The 14850-nt window shown below is 44.6% G+C and overlaps 5 protein-coding genes across 5 annotated transcripts; 1 reads left to right on the top strand and 4 right to left on the bottom strand.

Moving 5' to 3' along the window:
* Positions 1-190: 190 nt before the first annotated feature.
* Positions 191-1798, bottom strand: N7462_001051 (glycoside hydrolase family 27 protein; the record flags this gene model as incomplete). Its single annotated transcript, XM_057072777.1, has 4 exons — positions 191-828; positions 890-1259; positions 1323-1646; positions 1715-1798. 4 exons carry the CDS (start codon positions 1796-1798, stop codon positions 191-193), a joined length of 1416 nt encoding a protein of 471 aa, XP_056939307.1.
* Positions 1799-2072: 274 nt separating this feature from the next.
* On the bottom strand, positions 2073-3977 carry trm44 (tRNA (uracil) methyltransferase; the record flags this gene model as incomplete). The annotated part of the gene is made up of 1 exon (XM_057072776.1): positions 2073-3977. The coding sequence occupies one exon, from the start codon at positions 3975-3977 to the stop codon at positions 2073-2075; it is 1905 nt and encodes a 634-aa protein (XP_056939306.1).
* Positions 3978-4963: 986 nt separating this feature from the next.
* N7462_001049 (uncharacterized protein) lies at positions 4964-5362 on the top strand (the record flags this gene model as incomplete). Its single annotated transcript, XM_057072775.1, has 1 exon — positions 4964-5362. The coding sequence occupies one exon, from the start codon at positions 4964-4966 to the stop codon at positions 5360-5362; it is 399 nt and encodes a 132-aa protein (XP_056939305.1).
* Positions 5363-8673: 3311 nt separating this feature from the next.
* N7462_001048 (esterase/lipase family protein) lies at positions 8674-10008 on the bottom strand (the record flags this gene model as incomplete). The annotated part of the gene is made up of 5 exons (XM_057072774.1): positions 8674-8766; positions 8923-9084; positions 9145-9501; positions 9557-9730; positions 9805-10008. 5 exons carry the CDS (start codon positions 10006-10008, stop codon positions 8674-8676), a joined length of 990 nt encoding a protein of 329 aa, XP_056939304.1.
* Positions 10009-11659: 1651 nt separating this feature from the next.
* Positions 11660-13437, bottom strand: N7462_001047 (uncharacterized protein; the record flags this gene model as incomplete). The annotated part of the gene is made up of 8 exons (XM_057072773.1): positions 11660-11746; positions 11794-11909; positions 11975-12002; positions 12057-12260; positions 12323-13013; positions 13067-13139; positions 13199-13212; positions 13277-13437. The coding sequence occupies 8 exons, from the start codon at positions 13435-13437 to the stop codon at positions 11660-11662; spliced, it is 1374 nt and encodes a 457-aa protein (XP_056939303.1).
* Between the last annotated feature and the right edge of the window lie 1413 nt (positions 13438-14850).

Here is a 14850-nt window from a genome sequence, read left to right as displayed (position 1 = left end):
CTAACCTCTGGAAAAGGGGTTGGAGCGTCTCTGAATCTTGATTTGTACAATATCATCTTTTGTGATTCCCTTCAAGCCTCCACTCTATGCTCTTGAAGTTTGTTTTGAAGAGCGCCATCATACGTTATATTATAAGGTCTTTTATGGCCCCTAGATACACAATCTCACTCTGGTCTCCTTGTACCATCTATCACAGCTCATCCATTGACTTGCGTTCCCTCAGGCGTAGCATCGCAACCCCGTGAGGCTTTACATGGGCAGCCACTCTACCACCGGCCTTCACAGTGTCCACCTTGGACCCCATGAGAGCTTTGGAGCTTGGAAGTGGGACTTGGGAGTAGACTTTACTTGCTCCCCCCTGCGCCGCCATGTTGATCGGTCTCGTTGCGTTTTCTCCGCCTTGGATGATCGCGTTTGCCGTCGCGTTACTCATTCTATTAGCCCACAGGTCGTACACCTCCCAGCTGCTCTGCACCTGTGAGGCAGTCCCACCGGGTCCATTAGCCCAGAAAATTTCAGTCAGCGTGGCATTCATATCACGGGCTTTGGATCCTCCATTCAGGAGTAGGACAAGCTGGTCGCCACCGCTCAGAGGGCCGCTATACATTTGAATTTCTCCATCGTCGACAAAGTATCGCCACATGCGTACAGCTGTTGACGCTTCTGGGTCCTGAGATACGGCTAGGACGGCAGTATTCTGGAGAATGGACAGAGTAGAGGCATCAATCTTGGTCATAACGTTCGTCATTAGTAGCGGTGACTTCAAAGCTGCCCAGAGACTGAAATGGGAAACCGCCTCTTCGTCTGAAAGCCCACCATTTCCAACTTCTGCTCATTTCAGAACCATATATTAGTCATTGATTCTCGTCGAGTCGACCTATTGACTTACGAAGCATATCGAGGTCATTCCATGCTCCAGCGTACGCCTTGGACGGGTAATAGACGGCTTTATTGACAACGTTCATGACCGAGCAATGATAACCTGGAAGCTTGCAGTCAAGGCCATCCATCTCAGCACAAGGACAGTTCACATCTTCGCGATCCCAAACATTGAAAAGATCACCGCTGGTCCGCCAAGAATTGGCAATGGTCGGGGCGAAGTTCCAAGGCCCGTCAGCACCCCAATTGCAAAGGGAGTATAAAATAGGGCGCCCGGTGGCATTGAGAGCCTTGCCCATTGCATTGTATCGATCGTAGGACAACTTCGGAGTACCCTCTTCGCCTTGGTTATAACAGTTGTCATACTTCAGGTAGTCAATCTATGATTGCTTTAGTATAGAACCGAGCCGAACAAACTCGCAAAATTTGTTTAAAAATCTTACCCCCCAGCTTGCCCATACTGCAGCGTCTTTCTCCTCGTATCCCAAGGAGCCCGCATACCGCGCACAGGTCAATGTGCCCGCGCTCGAGTAGATTCCAATCTTTAGCCCCATAGCATGAATCTTGTCGGCTACATCGGCAATTCCATTGGGAAACTTCTGACTATCTGGAACAAGATATCCAGACGAGTTACGACCTGCAGACCAGCAGTCGTCCAGGACAACATAATTGTATCCTAGATCCTTGAAGCCTAGCTCTACAATCTGCTTGGCAGATTCCAAGATGACTGTCTCATTCATGCTGCATGCAAATGAGTTCCATGTATTCTAGGGCCGTCAGTTATGTATTGCTTAATTATGTTCAATAAGCGAGCTAAATTTAATTTACCACATACCCATCCTAGCTGCGGCGTTCGTGCCAACCCATTTTCCAACGCGGCAGCTAGACCAAAGGACAAGAAGACAGGCGCGAAGCGCATGGTCACAATAGGTGTCGAAAACAACCTAGAAAGAAAGAAATATAAAAAAACAAACTTTTCTACAAATTATTCCGTGGAGGTACATGTAACCTTATAAACCCCATGGGGAGCGGGGTATTTACCCGGAAGAATGCCGGCGTTGACAGCGTGATTGGGGTTGCCCACCCGCACTTGAAGAAGCGTAGGCGAATCACCGAGATTAAACCGCGATTTTCCCTGTACGTTGCATGATCTAGTCGTCATGATCTCATTTCAGTCGGGGTATCTAGAAAACTTAATGACATTCAAATCCTTTTCCTTTGCACTCATGGAGTCCTCGAGCGCGCTCAATCCAGATTCGTGCGGCAGCTTGAATCCCTCCATCCCTCGAGCATTCTCGCTCAACAATTTGCATGATCTTCTCAGCAACGCCTGCAGACTCCTGATCTCGGCTTTTGGCCGCTGTGGATACCTCCTCGGTTGCCAACAGTCTCCACCGATGGGCAGCCTTTTGCCGATCTCCAACAACACCCATGTTCCTTGTGCTGGGGATCCGGAGAAGAGTCTTTTCAACGTCATAACCGGCCTCTTCAGCGATCGCCATCGTTTTTGCTGTGAGGGAGCCATATGTCGACTTCAGATGGCCTTCCTCGGTCTTCTCATGTTCTTTAGCTGCCCGTAGTGCTTTCAAGTCACCCGAAGCCTGCTGCAGATCTGCCTCCACCGCCTCCACTTGGTTCTGCGAGGAAAATTCACTTTCTTGATCTTTTGCTGCACTGTCTTTCCTTGGAGGCGGATAACGATATTTCAGACCAGACAGTCCGTGGGAACAACATGGAATAGCTAGAAATGGCAACGGTGAATCTGGACAAGCAAGCGCTGCCACAAGCGGAGTCCAAACAGTGAGTTCGTCGGCATGGTTGGAGATGAGAAAGGTATCGCGTGGGAAGTCCCCAATAGTGATATCGAGTCCGATATCTTCATAGTCAACAATATCCGCAAATGGCTTAGGTATGAGGATTTTTTCCATAATCCGCTCCTGCACCGTTGCCGGAAAAATGCTCCATGATTTGCGTCGACGGGCGTCAAATCCCCAGCCTGCGTAGCCTTCCATGAGGAGAACATATACCAGTACACCATTTCCACAAGCCAAATCAACGAATCCTGGAAAATTGGTGGTCGGGGTTTGTTCATCAATTTTCTCATTGGATGCCACCACTCGGTAGATTCGACTCCACAGCTCAATAAGAAATGCCGCAATGGCCAGATCCTCAAAGACATGTTTACTGGGCTCCGTATTTTCTACCCAGTTTTCGATTAAGTCAACAGCATAGGCGTTTTTCAGACGCGAGTACGTATTTTGAACTGATTGACGTGGGATCAAGTTATCCTTCGCAGGATTGTTGATAATCGGTGCTGTATGTTTGGACAAACTCATATGATTGATACGGGCCGTTCGAATATGAATGTTGAGAAGCTGATTGAGAGTTCGTTCCAGTCGCTCTGATATGTCCGAGGTAAAAGGCAAGAAGTGTAGTGACAAAGTTCCAGTGCCTTGTCCCATTTTTATCTGAAAATCGTACAGATGAGCGATTCCCTTGACAATGGGATAATAGTAAGGCATTTCCTCTGGTGAATCAATGTGCGGGATGTAAATTGCAAGCACTTGTTGATCCCATGCTTGGTGATCATTGTTTGTGTCTGATATCTCCTCGGCTTCTCCCGATTCTCGGAAAGAGTCCTCATGGGTTGCGTAAAAATGGCATGTTTGCAGCATAGTCTTATCCAGATTCTCATTTCGAGGGATCAATTTGGAGACCATTGTCCGTATCAGATGAAACCCTTCAACGATGGGTGCAGGTTTAGGGGTTCTTCGGGTATCTGAAATAGTTGATCGGGGGCCATTAAATAACTTGCTATCTCCTCCATTTTCTCCTGGAATCTTGAGGGTTTCATTACTGTCGGAAATGATATCTGCACGAAATAACGGACTCGACATAACATTCGGGTTTGCCACGAGGTAGAGCACCGCATGATAGACACTTGTGGGCGAAAATGGCAGACAGCCTTCATGAAGATCCTTCGACGTAAGCCAGCCCTCCGCGTTCACTTTAAGGGCAGGTGAGGACGGCTTTATTGTTTCCTTTAGCGGCTTGCCAGAGAGCTTGTCCAGGTCGCGGACATTTTTCCTGTTGGGCATGTTGGACTTATCGCCGGCTTCCAAGAGAAAGACGAGAAGTGGTTAGCTGTCTCAAGCTTCGGTCGAATTAATCCTTTCGGGTATCCAGCTCTATCTCATGCTTTGATATTTTCCTCGTCGGATGCTGAATTTGGATCTGTGGAATGGGCTGTGATTGGCACGTTGGGATCACCAGATTGTGCGTCAGGAATCTGTGATCACGTGAGTAATGAGGAAGTAAAGGTCATATTTCACAAGCCAACCCGCAACACCCGTTTTCTTTCGCATATTTGAACATGAAATAGCTACTCGGCGGGAACAGGCAATAAGAGGTAGTTGTGACGGCCGGAGAAACCCTCGACCATTGCCTTGGGAATATCGCAGCATGTTACGGAACGCTCCACCGATCTCTTGTGTCCCTGTTGATTTCAACCTGATAAGTCAATAAACAAGCTCCTCGAATGTCAGACACTAAGTACAGAAAATAAAATAAGACCTTATATATACTACCTCGGGCCTTGCAGTCTGAAGAAATCTGCAATAGTCGCCTTGAATTGCGTGCCAAAATATTTTTGAGAATTCTCTATCCTATGTGCGACATGTATGCGATTAGCTGAGCGATGCGAGCAACTACCAGAACAAAATTAGCATCATATTTCAAGATAATTAGGGCAGAAAGTTAAAACGAGATATTAGGCTGTTAAATGAATACTCTTGAACCACATGAATCATCATCATACATTTGTGGAATCCCGTGGGAGTAGGATACTATCCATGTCATAACTACGCAATGAACCCAACCTTCGCTATTTAATACATTTCACCATCAACTTCCTGGAGCTAAAAGTCCAATAAGTTATATCTATTTGTCTTTTTAATTCATCCCAATTGCCAGATCCATAACTTACCTCTTTAGCACTCCACCGGTAAATGTTTCCCTGTTGGACACGCAAGCATTGATTGTGATGAAAATGCCTTTATGCTAATTCATATTTTCCAAACAGAAAATGCAGCTTCAAACAACCTCTATCTGTGTTCTTGTGCTTACCATTACGTGCTTCCCGGCACTTTTCTATGGCTCCCCGCTATCCAAAGGCATGTCCAATGTGCAAGCTAAATCCAGCCAGGACTGGGACTTCAAATTATACCATAGCAGCCAATGCAAAGGATCAGCAGCAAAATTCATTGGCTCCGGATCTACTGGATGTCGTAATGATGTTCCAAGCGGGGGTGCTTCGAGTTATTATGCGGCAAGCATTGCCTCCGGCTGCACAGTGGAGCTTTACAAGGACAATAGCTGCAGTAGCCGCCACAGAACCCATGAGGTTAACTCGGGAGCGAGTAAGAAATGTACCAAGATCTCGAGCAAAAAGAAGCACATCAACAGCTATGAGGTGACCTGCTAGTGATTTGTCAAATGGCGCTGCTTGGTAGTTAATGAAAGGTGGGGAAGGGGATTCTTCAGTTTTGTATCTGCTCCTTGACTTCCGAAAATTCCAAGATTTGCCTCAAAATGACTATCATTCAATATTAAGCTCCTAAAATAGTCACTAATAGCTCTTCGGATTGTGGGTGCGCCACACAGTCTTTTCGTTTCACATAGTCTTTTCGGATTCTTCCTACCGTCCTTTTTTTACTGTATGTCTCCGCTATATCAACGAAGAAAATACCTTCTTCCTAGCGTGCTTCCTCTGCCCTTTCCAGTGCTACATATAGATTCTGTGTAGGATCCGTTGGTGTTGATATTGTATACGATTTCTTCTACTGCTTCCTCCTGATTCCGCTCTTCCTCTACTTCCTTGTCGTTTCTCTTGGTAATAGAGCGATAAGCATCCTTAATAGAGAGAACCCCTGCTTTGCTAAGCTGTATTTTAACCTGACGCTTACTGATTAGGCGCTTTAGTAGTTGTTGAGCTTCTCTAATCTTACAAATTATATTATTCACTATCTAGAGATTCTCTATATTAATCTTATTATAATAAAACAGGCGACTGAGGTTTCGTTGCTGCTGTAGTATAAGATCTTCTTACTGATATCTAGTAATCTTCTTTAGTTCTTCTCTAGATCCTGTATAGATCTAGGTAGAGACTAGTCGATACTAGAAGAAGATATAGTAGTTTATAGTAGCGGCGAAGATGTTGGTTTTAAATTAAGCGATTATAGGTTTAGTGCTATAAAATCTTACATTTAATATAATGATACGGCTACATCTTGCTAATCAGCGGCTTTCCGACGCGTTAATATACACGATTCGCCTAGTATCCTAGGAAAGATAGACATATAGCATTCGCTCATATATTGAATCAGCGAATTAGTGCTTCTTCCTGATAGGCTTCTAGAGCGTATTTAATACCGCGTTTAGCGGTAATTAGCCTTATTTTCTTATTAACACAATTTGAAAGCGTACGCTCAGGCACGCCAAATTCACGTGCTAAACGCGCTATATTAGGCTTCTTAACGAGTGATACAGCTAGGCAGGCCTCAGCTATATGAGATTCATCAAAATTGGTCATATTATTATGGTGGTGTTAGATAGGGAAGCAAAAAATAGGATGGTAGGAAGAATCCGAAAAGACTATGTGAAACGAAAAGACTTTGTAGCGCACCCACAACCGAAGGGTAGGGGGGAAGGGCGGTGTAAGGCACTTATATTATTAATCGCACATCGATTTGATCGAAGATAGGGGAGATTCAAGGGTTCAGGGGAACCCACGTTGCTTTTTTGGGTGGCGTGGGGTTCGGCTATACACACCCATTCTGCATACAGTGCATAAAGCTTCTAGCCGTAAGCGTAAGCCACGATTAAACCCTGCGCTCGATTATAATAACCCCATTTGTTTCGATCATTCAAGTGTTTTTCATCCGTCTAATACCATTTTCTCTCTCTTAAAGCCAGGCACTGGCCGCTCATTAAATTCGAATATTCCATGTCCCCTTCCTCCCTTAAATAACTTGTACCAGAAAATACGGTATGGAGCTATACTCTCCCCTGATTACTCCAGGCCCAAATGTCGATCTTCTTGCCAAAATTCAGGAGCGTCAACTCGATGGGTCTGTAACTTGCGGCTATGTCAATGGAAATGCAAGTGTGTATATTTCATCTACGATTTCTGGTTGAATAAACGCTGACACATTCAAGACTCTCCCGTTACCTGTGCAGCGGGATCTACGTGTGCATCAGATGTCTCAAAAAGCGTTCATTTCTGTTGCGCGGATCCCAATAATTGCGTGATGCCCACAACGTGCTACGCGGCAACGGATGTAGCTAATGGGGTGTGTGGAAATTCATGTGAAGATAATACTTCCGTTCTGAAGTGGTATTTTAGCTCGTGTCAAAATTAAAGTTTCTCATTTCTAACAAATCTCTTAGCACATTCTCTGAGTACTCTTATTGTTACACGCGATCGTGGATTGGGACGACGACTTTGACCGGCTTTGGTTGTGCACCGTCGCCATTCCAGGAGAACGTATATTCTCAGATTACGACCAAATCCGACAGCACAGCATTGCCAACAAGCTCTTCTTCGCAAAGTCAATCTACCTTGATGAATACCACAAGCTCCACCAGTAGTGATGGCTCAGCGACTACATCTTTACCTTCTAATTCATCGCATTCCGCACATCCCTTGAGTACCGGTGCAATCGTCGGCATCGCCATCGCTGGCGCAGTCATAGTATCGCTTCTACTTGCAATGATAGTTCCAAAGTCACGAAAGCGGATTCTACGTTTCCTTCATATCTCAGCGCGTGATCAAAGTGGAGAAACTGACCACATAGAGCTTTATTCCGTAAGTCAAGCTGAGTCGAGGAGCCATGAAGTGAAACCGCCAAGTATTCTTTCGGGGCCTTCCGTTGACCCTCGAGATAATGGACCTTACGAGAATTTTTGAGCATCCATCTCAATAATTCAACCCATAATATCTTAATTAGTATTCATTAATGTGTTTGGTATTTCTTGGCGTCTGTGGTAATCAATATCCAGCTATTCAAGGTGTGATAAGCTCTAATAGATTAAGCTTTCTTTCCATCAAGTCCCACAAGAAACGGTCTTTCTGTACATCACGTTCCAATTCCGAAAGTATATTCCGAAGTTCATTTTCGACAGTACGTTTGGCCTCTCTCAGTACATCCCTATCCGTGTGCGGGTCTAAGTCTTTCAGGATTACTTCTTGTGCATTCAAGCGAGTCCAATAAACCCGTGCCCGCCTCTGTTGGCCGGGACGATTTCCTTCTGAGGCTAGCTTCATTGCTTCCGCACAAGCATATTGGGCTTTGCTAATATAGCCCAGTTTCTCCTTTGGGCCAATGTGTCTGCTTCTGCTCTCACTCAAATCACAATAACAGTCAACAATGCCGAAATAAGCGTGGGTCTTATGAGACGTATCAGAGTCAGAACACTGTTGTGACTTGAGGAGTGCGTGCTGGAATAACGACAAGGCGTATTCCGTATCTCTCCTATGTATTGCAAGCAGTCTTCGCTCCCTGCCAGCTTCAAGAAGTTTTGTAATATCCTTCTGTTCGGAGCTCCAAAGTTCAGAGGATGATTGATTTGGCTGATAAGGAGTAGCTGTGATTGAGTACACACTTTGCGGGGATTGACTAGATTGACTAGAACTCTGAGAATGAGATAATCGATGAAATGAAGAGTAATTAGGCATTCGTTGCAGCGGGTTGAGCGCATCATTCGTAATCATTAACCCATTCTGTTGACTTCGGTTTACATAAGGCTGGGGGTGTTGCGGTTCAAGCTCGTGTTGACTAGAAGATTGTCTAGAGTATTCTTGATTCCAACTTCCAACTCCATGGAGAGCTGGAGACGATGAGCTTATCGTATACGAGTCTGAATGCCATGCTATGGTATAAATTAATCCTTGTCAGTTTTTACGTCCATAGTTCTTGCATTATTTAGGTACACCTATCTGAGCCTGACAAGCATACCATTCAAATTTGACCTTTCCCTTCGTACCTCATCAATGACATCTTTCATAGCACCTAAATATTGCTGATAGCCGGCTTCCTCGCGGCTCTCGAATTTAACCATTGTTTGATGATTTCGTCGTGCTATAGAGTCGACAATTTCGTTTTGTCCATCAATAATGGCAGAGTCTCGCGTTACAATCTGCATATACTTGTCAATCGAGTATTGTCAAGAGAGTCACATTTTCTCTTTCAAAATATATCAACTCACCATTCCTCCGACATCCATAGGAAGACTTTCACAAAAGGTATAGATTGTAATATCGGATTTAGGAGGTTGCATTTGTGATCGAGTATCTCGAATTCTTCGCCTGAAGACTAAGAATTCTTCACGAAGCAGCTGTGTCGTAGTGGATCCTATCTGTAGTTGCCGAATGTTCTCAGGCGACGTTGCAACACCAAAAGCGCCGAGCCAGGAAGTACCCCACGAGGCTAAATGTGCGATACTTGCGCCCCGGTGGGGGGTTCCCGCAAATATAATTGCTCTGGTGCTGACTGCGATGAGCCTTCGTCGGCGAAATACGTCTCCGCTGGTTGGATCGTCTTCATCCCAAGCTCTTGACAATGCCTTTCATAAAAATGCGTTAGCACCCCCCAAAATGAGATGTTCCTCTTTAACATACTCGTTTTATTATCAGGCCTCCCATGCTGTGGCCAAAAAGTATCAGAGGCCTTTCTCGTTGATAGTCCTCCCTTCGTGCATTTGTTAAAGCGGCCAAGAGTGTGTTTGCGATACTAGCGATGGTCTCCCGACCGGTTTGACCAAAAAAGCTGAAGACATCCGCATCGAATTCAAACTGTAAAAGATCAGTGTATTTCCAATGAAATTATGAAATTTTAGCCAACAGTCAGTCCTAGAAAGGCACCTTACCCCCATGATTCGAGCCTGTAATATGCCGTCCTTTGTAAGATCATGTTCAAGGAGATCCCGAGGCCATGTTATGCTTCTTCGACGGTTTCTAGAGGTTTTAGTAAATGTGTTTCCAATGGAACCGTTGATTCCATGGAGAAAAACGATACTGTGTTTCAGTGTAAGCTTTTTCTTCCTCAAGGGAGGATCGAGTTTTGCTGACATACTCGACAATGCAGTTTGTATCAGGCTCTGGGGACACAGGGTGCCAATAAATCTGCACATAACTTAGTTATGGATCCTGCAAATACTTGCTTCAAAAAGTACCACTGACTAGGCCATTATGCTCGTCGGACATATCGGTCGGCTACTTCGTCTCTGTTGCACTGAAGTGTGTAAAGTAGCGAAAGCTAGCAGGGTGAAAATAAATATCAGAGGTAATAATGGTACTCTGATGGCCTTATAAATTATAAATAACGGATACGTGTACTGATACAGAAGTTCCGAGCGCAAGATAAGCCTGCGAGGGGCGTCGAATAGATACATCAGGCCGTGGTTTAGAAGTGACATGTATTTAGTATGTACCCAGTAGCCTACACGAGATCCTGCGCCGAAGCGTCGAAATATGACGTAGTTAGAATAAATAACTCATAAGATACATTAACCTGTATTCCTTTCGAGTTGATATTTGCTGTTTGTAGAATAAAGAGCCGAGGTCGTAAGCCAATTGCCGGATGCCTCCGCCACTGGCCACTAGGATGATGAGCGACAGCCAATTAGTTCAGCCGCATACCGGGAAAATTTACTTTACTTCATTTTGCTTGTTTAGTCTTTCTGTGCCTTATAAATTTCCATAACATATAATTACCAAGTACGATGTATTAATTACGAGGTCTGAGCTAAGCCGCCAAGTAGGTTGAACTTGAACTGGCTTTTATCGAACTCAGGTTCATATGAGATCTTTCTAAGAAGACAATGGGAGCAACGAATGGAAGAACAGGCTATTTGGTTCTCAGTATAAATGCACGAAGAAAACATCTCGCATAAATAGTGAACTAGGGAAGCTCACAGCTGAATGCAGCGACCAAGCAGAAAAGGGCCAATCGAATCAACAAATTAACTAAAATACCACAGACCACAATGCTTAGCTCGAGGGAGTAACAGATGTCAATTTCTTTTCAAGAGAGTGGAAAGGTTTCTATCCTAGCTATCTGGCAGATAGGGACTATATCTGTTATGACCATACGCAGTATTCAATCATTAAACAGGATGTTCGCCAAATATGCAGATTCCCATGACAGTAGATAATTGTCATGGTCTAAGACTGATTAATATTTACGAAGTCAATTTCGGGAGCAATAGTATGTAGCATAAATATCGCGAACCTCCCAGTCGAGAGTTCGTTTGGGGAAAAATTATCGCAACTTTCCTTGAATAGCCGATGGCGTACCAGGAGAGAAATTAAGAAAATGGAAATCGACTTATCTTTCGTATGAATTAGATGGTATAGCGATATACCTATGACTCTCCCTATCTCCCTTGCAATTATAAAAACGAGTCTTACTCAGGCATCCGTCTTTTATTCGTATACCCTCTTCCAAATAGCACTGTGTTCTAAGTCAGTTCTTACAATTCTGTTAGTCGGGTTAGGCAGTCGGGCCCACATATAGATAAGCAATCCAATGCAGCCTTATATACAAATGAGTCATCTGTTTCAAGTAGCCGGATTCTCTTAGCAATTCCATGCTATATACAAATGATCCTAGCAAAATGTCTACGGAATGCAGGTCAAAAAAATCTATAAACAGGCACAAATCATTTTGAGAGAGAACAGGATGTAAAATGAAAAGATTTATCTTCATTCGCTTGAGCACTTTCAAGTGGCATTGTTGGCACAGGTCCAGCTGGCCTTGGAGGAGCTTTCGTTAATTGCCTTGCCGGAAACCCACAATCCCAATCCACACTACTCTGATTAGCCTATCATCTTAGGAACTGAGAATTTGTACTTACAATAGCACAGGCAATTGCTAGAATCAACAAGTTGACAATCGTGAGTGCAATCTTTCTGGGACTGGCAAACCACTGGCCCTTGTTCAGAACCAGCCAGAACATGGCAGGTAGACCGTCTTTTGGGAGACCATGGGATTAGCTCTTTTACTTTTAACAAAAGTCAAAACATTGAGAAACTTACAGCTGAACCAACTTCCAAAAAGAGCGCTCTGTGGGCCATATAAGCGATGAACAGCATGAGAAAAATACAAGGGGGAACTTACAACCAAGCTAAGCAGCTCATTGAACACAGGAATAGATTCGGCAATGACCCAAGCGATAGTCCAGGTGGTCAAGCCGATTGCGACCCATGTACCTGTGGCCAACCAACTTCTCTGGTGCATGTGGTGGGAGCGCTCGCCTCGGAAGATTCGAACATAGATATACTTGCATGCAACGTGACCAAAGACGACACCCGCGACAATGACCTATTAGAGTTAATTTGAAAGTGCCTTTTAAGATGGGATAGAGAATGTGTGGGGGAAAGTACCGTCGGTATAGCCAGACCGTAAGCGACCTTCTTCATCACCGGACCGGCAGATGACAACGCCGGAGATGCCACGTCTGGGCCGGCATAGCAGTAGATAACCATCGCAGTTACGATGTACATGGAGGTGTCGACAACCTGAAGCATAGCCAGCGACTTGTGGAACTGACGCGAATCTTCCATCTCTGACATGATGCCGAAGAAGGAGACGTGGGCAATGAAGGCGAAAACGATGTTGGTCACGGCCAGGAAAGCGTCCGTAAAGCTAGGGGATGTGGTGATATCGTTCACAACGTCATCAGGGGCTTGAACTGCAATAGAAATCATAGTCACAATAGTAGCTGTGAGAATACTAATCGCCGATATGAGAGACATCCAAAACACCTTGCCTGTGGTGCGCGGAAGGGCTCCGAGGAAGCTGACAATCAAGCCCACAACTCCGAAGACGATAGTACAAGTGCCATGATTCGTAATAGTATTGAAAAGGACAGAGAAGGTGAGAATATGGCTGGCCATCAAGAAGATGATGAACAGAAGCTGGCCAACATAACAGATCTCTCGACCAATGGGGCCTAAAAGCAGCTCACCAGCGTCTCCCATGCTGTGCACATGAGGGTACCGCTGCTTGAATTGTCCCATGACATACCCTGTATACCATGAGATGGCAGATAATCCGAGTATAATAAGAAACGCTCTAAATGGCGGTTAGTCTTATTGCCCTTTTGGTGTAACATTTGATATTCTTACGGGACAATTCCAAGTGTTGCAACGGCCGACGGAAGAGATAGAATTCCAAGCGAGATATTTTCGGCAACCATAACTAGGCAAACATTTCAGATGAATATTTCATTACCGTCAAAAAAAATAATTGGCACTTACGCATTCCAGCTTGCCTATGATGGTGTTAGATGCACAAGTTTATAATACGAGTAATGTGAACGATGAGCTGAAACTTACCACCACTTCATCACCCGATACTTCACTTCACCGGATTCTTCATTTCCAAAGGGATCGTCCACGAGAGGCGGCTTTTCCATATCCATCTTCTCTGCATCTGTCGAGTCAATGTAAACTTCGACATCGTGCAGGTTAGAACGAGGTGCTTCTGAGACGCTCATGGTCGCTATATTTCACGGAGAACGAAAGAAGAAAGTGTATGAGCGAGATTGACAAGAAGAAAAAGTGCGGAGGGCCAGGAGACGTGGAGTTCGGTGAAACTGAAGGCATATTGACCCATATTTTTTTCTTGGCGCGTGGCGTTGGACCCTACATAGGGTAAAGACGCCCGGCCGAAGAGAACCGTTGGTTTCTATGGAATTTTCGATCGCGCAGAGCAAAATAGGATGGAAATTTTCTAGAATTATGACCTTGAGGCCTAGCCACGACAAACAAATCACATCATATTAAATTGTAGCAAATATCGCATATCTATGTCCATTTTCTGTAGAAGAAATAAGCGACAGACTAACGGAGGCGATGGTGAATGATTATATAATCCTTCCGATTTAAGTTTCTGCATGTCAACTTGGAGAACACCGCCTCCTGAATATGGCTAGCGTTCTCCGTTGCAAACCGTCCTCGAGTCTCCCCATGCTCTTCCCGGCCCGGCGCAGTCAACCGGGCCGGCACATACCCCCCGGGGCCCCGATAAATCCGCACGTTTGCGATGGAAATTGATAAAATCAGTGCCTTATCTTGTGATTTAATTCCTCTTGTGTCCACAATTCCTAGAGACTTAAAATTCCGTAGCCTTTCTAGAAGGATTTGTTGAGTAAGGACATCTACTAATGCCGGATCATCGGGCCAGGAACAGAGGCCAGCCAAGACATAGCTCTTTTCTATACACCAGAATTTTCTAGCATTTGGCATTAAATTCTCATCATCATACTCATTCAAATTTTTTTCTTTTGAGAGTGAGAATTCTATGACGAAATCATAAATCTTGTATTACTAACAACGATTCGGTATATAAAAAAGCACCTGGCCGGGTTGAGACACTGTAGAGTTCGATCCTTTCGGTGAGTTTGACAAATGCGAAATTTTTTCTGGCCAATTCTTGGCTATCATTTCCTTTTTGTGTAATCAGTTTGTTAAACTCCAGTCGGGAGCTTCTCACGCGGCTTGCATTTCCATACTGTCCATGGTTCCACCTCCCCCGCTGGATGGGGCAGAAAACGCGCGTCGGTGTCTACACTCTGCTTTGTAAAGTGATATTGAGCTAAGCGATTTCTCTAAAACGAGGATTTATGTAATTTTACTCAGCAACTTTTATCTGTTTAGCTAGCGTGGGTAGATTACGGGATAAGTCAATCAAATCGGAGTTATTCTTTTCCAGTTTCACTATCCCGAGGGGGACACAGTAGCTACCTTGAACACACTCCTCAAATATAAGAGTAGTTTACTGGATCGTACTGACTTGAGATGTTCAACTAACTGTACGTAATTTTGCGTCTTGGAGTTGGCGTTCCAACTGAGCAAAATCCCACTCCTATTAGATACAAATCGCATCGAGCAGCCAATTATTTGAAACT

This window comes from Penicillium macrosclerotiorum, assembly GCF_028827735.1.
Source record: "Penicillium macrosclerotiorum strain IBT 26536 chromosome Unknown utg000001l_segment0_segment0, whole genome shotgun sequence".
NCBI lineage: Eukaryota > Fungi > Ascomycota > Eurotiomycetes > Eurotiales > Aspergillaceae > Penicillium > Penicillium macrosclerotiorum.
Note: the sequence above shows the minus strand (reverse complement) of the source record. Positions and strands in the feature narration are given on the sequence as shown.